Source organism: Seriola lalandi, unplaced genomic scaffold (assembly GCF_002814215.2).
Source record: "Seriola lalandi dorsalis isolate HSWRI2012SDOR001 ecotype SW California unplaced genomic scaffold, Sedor1 jcf7180002054659, whole genome shotgun sequence".
NCBI classification, from domain to species: Eukaryota; Metazoa; Chordata; class Actinopteri; order Carangiformes; family Carangidae; genus Seriola; species Seriola lalandi.
In genome coordinates this window covers 150,697-161,805 of record NW_019525212.1, presented here as the reverse complement: position 1 = coordinate 161,805, position 11,109 = coordinate 150,697, and the positions used below count along the sequence as shown (strand labels likewise).

Here is an 11,109-nt window from a genome sequence, read left to right as displayed (position 1 = left end):
CACACACACACACACACACACACACACACAGAGCCTTTTATCTAGCAGTGGCAGATTAGAAGGCAGGTTCAGGGTTCAGTTAAACAGCAGCAACAGTTTGTCATTACAGATGTAATGAACTTAATAACACCCTCCACCCCTCACACATCACCACACCACACCACACACACACACACACACGCACACACACATACGTACGTTGAGGGGTCTCTTTGTGTGAGGGCGTTGAGTAGTGACAGTCTCTTAGTTATCACAAAGTGGCAGTTACTGTCGGTAGTGTGGGTTGTGCTCCCTTGGTATGTGTTTGTGGTTGTTTAGTGCAGCAGCAGTCATGCAAGTATTATAGAAGTTTTTATAGTATTTATATTTTTGTAATGGTACTAGCAGCAGTAATAGTCACAGTAATATTGTAGCAGCAGCATTGTAGCAATAACTAGTATTTGCAAGTGGTATGCTGATAGGTCAGGCTGTGCAGGTGTGATAGCTACCATGGTAACCGTCATCGTCCAGGTCTCCCAGGTCAGCAATGGTCTCTCCAAACCGGGCTGCATAGGCGTCGCTGCCAGTCAGCTGAAACTCCGCCTCCGACAAGTTGGCCTGAGACAGAGTCAGTTTGTGAGAAAACACACGTCACAGTGGGAAAAATCACAGATGTGATTAGCATTAACGAAAGCTATAGATTCCATTTAGCTGCTTCAGTTTCAGGGTCCTGGTATCACTGGCTCACTGTCGCACTGCCATGGCTTTACTGGGACACTTGAACAGAGCCATTGTTAATGTTATTAATAACCTATAAACCTATAAAGGCCTATTCCAAACAACAAATTAATTCTGAGCAGGTTTCCAGAACGTAATGGGTTCACATGTGAAAAAATACAAAGTTACGTATGCACAAACAAGTCAGTATTCAGATTAAAAAACCCTTGATTTCTATCCAAATGTAGCTCAGGCACACTTTGAAAACTGCTGGCATGGACTATGTGTTTGGTTGTGTGTGCGTGCACTCACCTGGCCCTGGTTGATGTACACGTGGACTCGTCCCTCCTCCCTGGTAACGCCTGTTGCCATGGGAGCACCGACCAACAGATCTGACAAACCATCGGCATTCAGATCCACCACGCATACACTGGAGCCGAAGTAAGCTCCCAGCTACAGACACAGAGACACACACTAAGTGCTAAGTATTCCACTATCTATCTATCTATCTATCTATCTATCTATCTATCTGATAAGTGGTTGCTTACCTCTTTTCCGGACACTTCAGAGATGACACGCAACATGTTCTCCACTACAGTGAAGATGAAGACCTGCACATCACCGAGACACACACATACACACTGTAACCTCAATCATGACAATTAGTGATGAATCTTGACATCACAAAAATATCTACAACACAAACTGGTCCTGGTCCTACCTTGCCCCTCTGGTTGTATTGCGGAGCTCCACCCACCACCTCCACAGTAGTAGGACTCAGGAAGTGACCGGCTCCAACAGAGTAACCTGATCAACAGCAGGACACAATATTGTATAGTCAGACTTCTGCAGTAGTGGAAAGGTACTTTACCTCGAATATTTCCATTCTGTGTTACTTTCTACGTGTACTTCTTGTCACATTCAAACATTCAGATGTCTCACAGTTGTTAGAAGTTCCACCAAAGAGACGTTTTTCCCTCTCAACTTCTCAGACAGTTTCATTAAAATGACTGTTTGTGGCATAAACATGTAAAATTATCCAATATTTCACAAATAATAAGCATTAACGAAAATAAATTTGTGTAACAGAACTTTGTACTACTTCTTTCTTCTCCCATTAACCCCCCCCCCCACTACCCCTCAGATTTATCTGGGGACCCTTTGGAGGGGCCTTGCCCTAGGGTGAGAACCAGTAGACTAAACAAGCTAGAAGTAACTGTATATAAAGTAGTTAAAACAAGGTCCAGTTCAACCAGCTCCAACAGTAAAATGTTGCTTACACATTGATGCATCAATATTGACAATTTTATAATGTCATATTTAATTTACATTTCAGTCACATGAAACATTTTAATGAACAACCACTACCTTTCAGTTTTTATACTTTAAGTATTTAGCTTATACTACAACAGTACTGTTAACCCGTTTCCAGCATTTATGCTAAGCTAACCTGCTGCTAACTGTAGCTTTGTATTTACTGCACAGACATGAACGTAGAATAAACCTTTAACTTAGTCTCCCGCAAAAAAGTGAATAAGCCTATTTTCCCAAATAGATTTCTTTAATGTGGCAGTGAGCACATGGTAATAAGTGAAAGCAAACCAAATGAAGAATGAATCTTTGTCTTTTTTTCATCTGCATTATGACGGCCGCACAGTATGAGAATATTGTTTAGAGAGATTTTACACTGTACATCAAACTGAAAACTGCCAAATAAGACTGTAGGTTACTTGGTTTGTGACTTCCTTTAAGGTTGGGGTCTGACATAAGGCGGTTATTGTTGAGGTTAAGTTTCAAGGAAATGAAAAGGAAATGAATAGATGTCCGTGCAATGACAAAAAAAAAAAAAACGTGTGTGTCTGTGTGTGTGTGGGTATGAGAGAAAGTTTCACCAACAACCACAGCTTTCATCAAACCAATTACTTTCTGCTGGTTTGTGTTGACTACTGACTACAAACCACTGTGGAAACACACACACACACACTTAAAGCTTCAACTCCCATCAAAACTGAACAGCCAACATTTTGCAGTCCCATCTGTTGTTACTGTGCCTGTTAGTTAGTCAGCAGTTCTGACATGGTGGCAGAAGATATTTTCTTTCAGCAGAGATAGGAAGAAAAAGGGCATTCAGCTTAAGAACATCACACCTTTCTGCTCAGCTTCCTGCTTATCTTGTTCAGAACTGCAGAATACTGACAAGCCAGATTTCAAAGTGATTCAGTTTATGTCTTGAAGAAAAAACATGTTTCTTTAGATCTGTTTTTATACACAAGGTTTCTGCAACATTCACCAAGTTAAATTTAAGACTTTTTAAGACTGTTTTTTTAACAGTCTAATGGTGCCGACTGAAACTCCACAAAAAAGGATTGAACAGCCTCCTACGTACAATCCATTGTCAAAACAATCCCATTTTGTTTATAGATGTACAGTGGGGTCCAAAAGTATAAGACCACTTTCCCATTACTGGGAACGATTTTCCCATTAATGGAAAAGTGGTCTGTGCTTCTCTTGTGCTACTTTTTCCAAAAATATGAGAGCCCTTTCCATTAATGGGAAAATGGTCTCATACTATCTATAACATCTCCCGACAGCTCAAAGGCAGACACAAAACATTACTGCCTACAGTAGCCAGGAAGACTTTTGTAAATACATTTTCAATATCTTGTTAATACCTGATAAAACAAAGTTGAATGCCTTTTAAAACTTGCAGACCTTCAGATAAAATGTTCAGGACAAAAAGTCAGGTAGCAGAAAGAATGCCTGTACAACACCAGTGTAGTGGGATCAAAAGAAAGTGGTGTAGTGGTCTAAGCAGGCGCCCCATGTGTAGAGGCTACAGTCCTCACTGCAGTTGGCCCCGGTTCGAATCCTGCATCGGACGGCCCTTTACTGCATGTCATTCCCCCTCTCTCTGCCTCCCCATTTCCCGTCTTTCTCTATTATACTACCCAATAAAGGCATAAAATGCCCCAAAAAATATACTTAAAAAAAAAAAAAATGCAGCTGTTTCTAAAATAATTTCCCATAAAGTCAGAGCTTTGACTGAAACTGAGATAAGTAACTTATGCACAGTAAGAAGAAAACCATGCTCTCTCTGTTCTCATTTCTGTCCTTTCTCTGCACCATCACTCCACATCAAGCAAAAAACTCTTCAAGCTGCAGTGTTGAGTGTTAATCTCTGAGTTGTTTTTCGATATGGGGTGGCAACAATCATGCTAAATACATCCATATTTTGTGGAGTATACCACTACTTATTTAACAATAGTACTGATAATAAAGCATCACTTAATCTCAAAGGCAAATACATTACCTTTCTTATACGTGTTTGATGTCAAGCGCCAAGAAAGTTTTGGTTTGCAATTGCAGTAACATGTATTCAGACCAACATTAGCACAAAATAAGCTTTTAAAAGTCTCATTGCCTTTAATAAAGCCCCATTCAGACATGCAAGACATATCGGCAGACTGGGAATAAAAACAATCAACAACCTATGGTTGTGGACAGATTGACAAAATTTTTGACCCTTATAAATAAAAGAGGCAGCATAATTCTTAATCTATGTTAATTAACTTAATTAAGTGACAAGTATTCATTGATGTACCAGACAGAACTGGGGATGAGCGTCTCTTGCACTCAGGATAGTGATTAATTATGGCTTCGATGTCAAAATAAATTTCAACATATTTCCGTGATGCAATGTGTGAGCAGAGAGAAAAAACATTTTCTTTCTTTTGTATCATTAAACTTTTCAACTCATCATCGTTTTCCATGAACAATATTCCCTCCTCTCCTGCAACAGGTGCCAAATATCACACCATCTACATAGGTCTTTCCATAAATGATGAATCCAGCAATATTTCATATTCCATGTTTGAAAAGAGCCGCACATCAATGAATAACTGGGGTGCTTACGCAGAGAGCTCCTGCAAAAAAAGCCAAAATGCAGTTGAACCTGACTCAACTCTGGAAAAACACTGATGCACTTCAGATATGACAGTGCTGGTTGAAAATATGGTCAAGTGAAGGGGAGAAGCTATGCAACTACGCTTTATGCAGCTGGATTCTATCAAACCCTGTCTACACAGGGTGCATAGTGAAAGCATTCAGCCACAGTACTGCTTTGGGCTCAGTAGTTTCTTGGTAGTGCTCACATCTCAATACACAGTCACTATAGTTACATGCTCGAGTCTGAAGAAAAGAAATAAGACTATAAAGAGACGAGGGGTGTGAGTTGATCTGTGTTATGAACCACTGCAACAAACTTAAGAGATCCATCCATCCATCCATCCATCCATCCATCCATCCATCCATCCATCCATCCATCCATCCATCCATCCATCCATCCAAGTAGTGGTTCTGTTTTGGTGGCAGTAGTGGTAACTATACAGTGTTGGCGGTACTTGTACATAGCTATAGTACAGCAGTAGTACCAGCAGCAGCTACATAAGAACAGACATAATGATATATTGGTAGTAGTAGCAGGTGTATCATCTACCCAGGTAGCTTCCGAAGCTGACTGATCCAGTGTCATCATCAAGGTACACTGACATCCCTCCACTGGACGTGTTAAACACCAGGACTGAGCCCATCCAGTACGACGTCCCTGGGGCCCCCATGATGATCAGATCCTGAGAGAGATAGAGACAGGCAGATGTCAGAGTCTCCAACATAAAGCGTGCCCTTCATCTCTATTTAAGCTCTAATATATCTATATCATGCATGTGACATATCACAAACTCAGTTTCTCTAACATGTGTTGCTCTAAAATTGAAATTGTTAGTCTTCATTTTAGACACAGGAAACTGACCAGACTTGTTCTCTTTTCTAAAATGGTGAAAATGCTATTTGACATTTTGTTTCGACAGCATTAGGAGGAACAAGAAAAAAGCACATGGCTTCTGTTGGCTCCAGCTTTTAAAAACATGATACACTTATGGAGTTTTGAATAAAACAGCACTGACAGATAACATTCGGTCTGCTAATGAAAACAGAGAAGAAGACAGGAGTTTAAATAAATTTGTTGCCTTTATGCTACTGACCTCTGTCAGGAAATTAGAAATACCGGCCTGACATGACCCATAATCCTCACCGAACTTCCGCTGGTGGTCTGCAATAGACATACAGCGATAAACAGACATGCTGAGAGGTGAAGGTGAACAAACAAATATGAAGATAAAACCCAAATGATTTCTTCCTACGGCTGAGCAGTTGCTGCTTTCACACACATGAGAGAAACGAGGACTAGTTAAAATCTCAAAACCTGCAGAGGGGTCATAAAGCATCTGAACAGTGACACATTGTTTAAAGTGGCTATAATTGATATTTTTATAATAACCATGACAATGAAATTTCCTAACGTGAAATGCCTCATGGTGATGAAACTATAGAGAATTAGCACCTGAATCTGAAGCTGTCTACATGTTCATAGCTTCACTGTCAAGAGCGACAGGATCAACAAAGTAGCTCTGGTGAAATGAGCTATAATATGTTTTCTTACATTATCGTTATTAACAACTTTCACACACCAGTGAGAAAACCAGTCCGTGTGCATGTGTGTACCTCTATAGCAGGGGATCATGGGTCGGCCGTGACTCAGGTCACTGCCATAGCGATAACAGACTCCGTTAGGCAGTTTGTGGTTCTGACTGTCTTTCTTTGAGTAGTAGACGTTCTTCCAGCGGTGTGCACATGCCTGAACACACACACACACACACACACACACACACACACACACACACACACACACACACACACACACACACGTGTGTGAAACATGTGACATGTACTCATTACTGTCAATAACACAATCACAAGTTAGCAGCGGACTGTTGTTGTTCCCATGACAGAGACTCTATGTGTGTGTGTGTGAACTTCCTCCCTGTTGTGTATTTATTTTACCCCCGCAGTAATCTTTCACTCACTGAGTAATAGAGACGATGACAGCGAGGAGGCAGTTTGTGCTGTAGATAGTTTTGCCCAGTCACTAAATTAAAAGCTCCTCTCAGACATGGAAATCTTTAACATCTCTGGGGATGCCTTTGGAGTTGTCAAACATAAGCTCTCTGTTTTGTAATGGCTGATGTAATTGGTAATGCCTTTATCCACATGACTGTGAGAGAACTGTGAGTTGTGAAGTATTAATATGAAGGAAGAACACATCTCAGTTCTCTCACAGGTTTACTTCGTCTTTCGCTAATTTGACCATTTTTGGGCACATTAGTGGAAACAGAATCTAAGCCTTAGGCCTTCGTTATTTCCCGTTGCAGTGGTTGACTGACAATGTAGGGCTGTTGTTGTTTTCACGATGCTCTACTGATGGAGTGCATCATAATCCTGTATGGCCTACAAATGCTGATACAATGTGTTGTTTTCCCTTTTTCATTAAAATGGGACGGACAGACCAATGAACCATCCCATTTCTTCACTTCTGGAGGTGTGTTTGTGTGTGTGTGTGTGTGTGAAAGAGAGAGAGAGAGAGAGAGAGAGAGAGAGAGAGAGAGAGAGAGAGAGAGAATCCTACCATGACATGTCCTCCTTTGTCGCCAGGTTGTCTGGACAGACTGACTCCCAGCCACTGGTGATCACTCTCTGCTTCACACGTCTTCCCACAGCTCAGCACATCTGCACACACACACAAATTCAAATGTTTACACTGTTTCCCACATGCAGCCTTCACAGGTAAGTCAGTGGTGCTTTACTGTTAAAGGCCAAAGCTGACCAGCTGATAGTGTTACAGAGTAGAGAGCTGGGTCCCATGGATATATCTCATATGAAAATATCAACATGTCAGATTACTGATTGTGTGGTCAGACCAACAACAACACTGCATCCAAAGAAATCAAGGGGGTTCGTGGTGTGGACACACTGCTTCATTTGATCCCCAAAGTTCAATCTGAATAATAGATTCATAAGCTCGAAGGCTCATCAGCCATTCAGATGAATGATGGTGAGGAGGCAGCATTTTTTCACACCAGACTAAAGTCAGTCTGAGCACAACCATAGTCTCTCAAATGCTGAAGAAAATGACACAAAAACACACCAGCAGACATGCGATGGCAGTGACGGGACTCAGCAGTGATGTTGCAGCGATAAACAGCTCCTGGAGATTGAATGGACGGATTTGAGGTTGAGTTCTCGACTGGAGCTCCAACCACCAACCTGAGGGAGAGAGAGTGAGTTAGACAAGATCTGTGAGCCTGCTCAGTGTCTGAATGGCATCTGTGTGTGAAGCATCAAAGAGCTTCTGTCATTGACAAAAACTGCGAAATTAGCATGCACGTGCACACACACAAACAGGGTTATTAAGGTCCAAATCCATGACTGAGGAGATTCATCATCAACATTATGAATGCCCATAACGCTCTGAAATGTAATTCAGCCCGTTATGGTAACAACAACAATATCCAATGTCATTTTCTGCAATGGTGATGTGAGCGGTGACTGGCCAGTTGCCAAAGCCCACCATTTGTGATATCATCATGCCCAAACTTTCAGATGTTTCATATAACACATTGAAACCCATGAAATTTAGTTGATAAATATAACATGACTTCATAACTTTACAGTCAGTATTGCCTGCCATTCAAGGAAACAAGACATGTAGTGTTCATATCAATACAGGATCAAGAGAGGATCTAAAGGCAGATCAAAAAAGATCCAACAGTAGATCAATACAGGATAACTTGCAGATCAAATGGAGAGGATCCGTAGTGGAAGAATAAGAGATCAACAGTAGAACAGAAGGTCAATAGTAGATCAACAGAGGATCAATCACACATCATTATCAATGAACATTAAATATCCAGACCAGTTATGAGCTTTGTGGTGATGCAGCAGGACTGAGTATCCAAACATGGAGGAGGGGGAACCTCTGAACTCCAGACTGTGGTCCTGATCCAGATTGTATCCTGCTGCAGGACAGACCAGCACCAGGACCTGAATGAGGGCCAGTACGAGACTGCAGCGCACAAAAACGCTGACCGCTGAGGGATACATGATGGCGGACAAACTGCAGGACACCAAAGAGAAACCAATCAACAATCAAAACTGTAAATCCAGAGAAATAACAAGAATCATCAGTTGCTGATGTTTCCATCTCCATCTTTACAAACTCATATTGACTGTCCAAATTCTTTACAGGTACACCAGAATCAGGATGAATTTTTGAGACAGTAGTAAAAAAAAAAAGGATTCACAAACAACTACAATATGTCTATTTGATGGAATGGAGTGGCCATAAAAAATACAGAGTATTAGAGGTACACCAATTAGTGAATTAATTGAATAGTAAACCGCCTATCAAAAATTAATCATCAACAACTTTTCTTTGTCATGGATGAATGTAAACTGAATATCTTTGTAAAGCTGTATATCAATACATCTCTATATGCTGTGGGAAATTAGAATGGGCATTTTCACAAGTTAACATCAGCAGCCCGTTAGTTTAGCTTAGGGCGGAAACAGCTAGCCTAGCTCTGTCCAAGGATAACACCCCCAAAATGTTTAATTATTATATAATACTCATCCATTTTTTGTTGTTAAACATTTTATTGACAGTAGTTTTTAATTCACGTTAAGGTAGAATACAAAGTGAGTTATTGTTATTAGTTTTGTTACCAGAGAGTAGAAAATCAGTTCAAGGACTCTAAAATGATCCAATTAGTGAGAAGAAGCTTGTCTAACAATGAGTGCTCCCTAAACTAATCAAACTATTACTTAAAAAAAACCCTGAGGGGATAACATCTTCAAATGTCGTTTCATTCAAACAAAGTAAAAAAAAAAAAAAAAAAAAAAAGATTCACAAAATGTTTTCCTTAATACTTAATACTTTTCCTTCACTATTTTTGCTTGATACAATATCAAAATAGTTTCAGACTGTTTCAGATCTACTTTGATGTGAAACCAGACAGATTGACTAGGATGAACACATTGACTGACGATTAAAAAAAAACTGCCCAGGGCCCCATACTTTTAGGTATGGCCTTGAAAAAACATTTCTAATTTGTCCAATAACAGAGATTTAATGGAAATTGATTATTTTTACGTGAGTCAGGATTATTTGTTTGTCATCAGTTTGTTTAGATTTATTTCGATTAATCAACCAATGGTTCTGTCTTTAAAATGTCTACAATAACACCAAACACCTTCTTTAAATCAAACGGTACAGAAACTAACGAAGAAGAAAATGACTGTTGACTGAAAACTTTTCATGACTTATTTACTGAATAACTCTCTGGTGGTTTAGTAACTGGGAGTTTACGGTACCGTTCAGACAGCAGATATATCGGGTCAAACTGTGGTTCCTGTTGAAACCCGAGTAGATGTTTAATCAGTTCCTGCCAGACAGAATCAAAAGAGCCGCAGTTTGTGTCAGAAAAGTCCGTAAAATCCTCCTTGGTCCCGGTGTGACTCTGTCGTGGAACCTCCTGTTGCTCCTCCTCAGTCCGTTAACCGTCTAGCGCGTGGACCGACTGTCCATCACCGCGAGGCAAGAGCGCACGAGGCTCCGAGATTCTGACAGACATGTGATGAATCTAAAATCGAAAAAACTCAAGGGAAAAATTGGTCAACACTAAACTTCGTCTTAGTTCATCTGAGTTTCACATGAAGTTAATGAAACTGAGAACCGAGCGCGCTGAGACCTTCCCTCCCTCCCTCCCACTCTGTGCGTGTGTGTGTGTGTGTGTGTGTGTGTGTGTGTGCGTGTGTGTATGTATAACGGTGTTTCCTTTTCACCCTTGCAATGTCCGCCCTAAATAAGTGCGCGAGGGTGTGCACAACGCTTCGTGTGTGTGTGTGCGCGCGCGCGCGCGCTCGCCCGGGGTGTTTCCTCCTCAGTTATCACTATAGTGTGAAAGGAGCCTGTGGCTGTAATCTGACTTTACTGTCTGAACGCTGAGACAGACTCATACTGGACAACTACAGGATACTGCTTCAGAAACAACAAATGGACAAACAACATAATAAATATCCAGTGGTGTAGCAGAAAAATCTAAACCCTGTAGATGTTAAGTCTCAGTGGGCCCCTCTACCGTTGCCACACCTGTATGAATAACTAAGTCAACAAGTGTGAGCCCATGCATCTGCATTTCTTATCATGGGAAATTCTTTCTAAAGTTAAACGAATTTAAGAAAGTCTATACAATCTAAAACATCAGTTTATTTCAGGTTCTTTTCTCAACATACTGTCATTACTGTGAGAAGCTTTCACTGTGAGTTTTAAGAATATTACAAAACATTATTTACATCAGTTTTAGCTTTTCATTATACATTATATAGTATAGGACAATAAGACATTACTGTTTTAATGTATTTCATAATAAAATAATAAAGCTGTTACTTGCAGAATTAAGGTGAATTAGTTTCCAACTACTTCTGATGCTGCTGAAGGTTTATTTCCATCAGTAAAACTCA

At 40.4% G+C, this 11,109-nt stretch overlaps 1 protein-coding gene across 1 annotated transcript in view; it reads right to left on the bottom strand.

Moving 5' to 3' along the window:
* The window catches only part of itga4 (integrin alpha 4), a 25,083-nt gene extending 14,750 nt beyond the window's left edge, over positions 1–10,333 (bottom strand). Inside the window, exons 1-11 of the mRNA XM_023420876.2 lie at positions 9,961–10,333; positions 8,504–8,704; positions 7,736–7,854; positions 7,217–7,317; positions 6,256–6,388; positions 5,736–5,803; positions 5,192–5,324; positions 1,418–1,503; positions 1,245–1,307; positions 1,009–1,149; positions 489–597 (exon numbers count right to left, since the gene is read on the bottom strand). Of these exons, the coding sequence (XP_023276644.1) occupies positions 489–597; positions 1,009–1,149; positions 1,245–1,307; positions 1,418–1,503; positions 5,192–5,324; positions 5,736–5,803; positions 6,256–6,388; positions 7,217–7,317; positions 7,736–7,854; positions 8,504–8,691 (1,141 nt within the window). The 5' untranslated portion in view covers positions 8,692–8,704; positions 9,961–10,333. The remainder of the gene's footprint in view (positions 1–488; positions 598–1,008; positions 1,150–1,244; positions 1,308–1,417; positions 1,504–5,191; positions 5,325–5,735; positions 5,804–6,255; positions 6,389–7,216; positions 7,318–7,735; positions 7,855–8,503; positions 8,705–9,960) is intronic.
* Between the last annotated feature and the right edge of the window lie 776 nt (positions 10,334–11,109).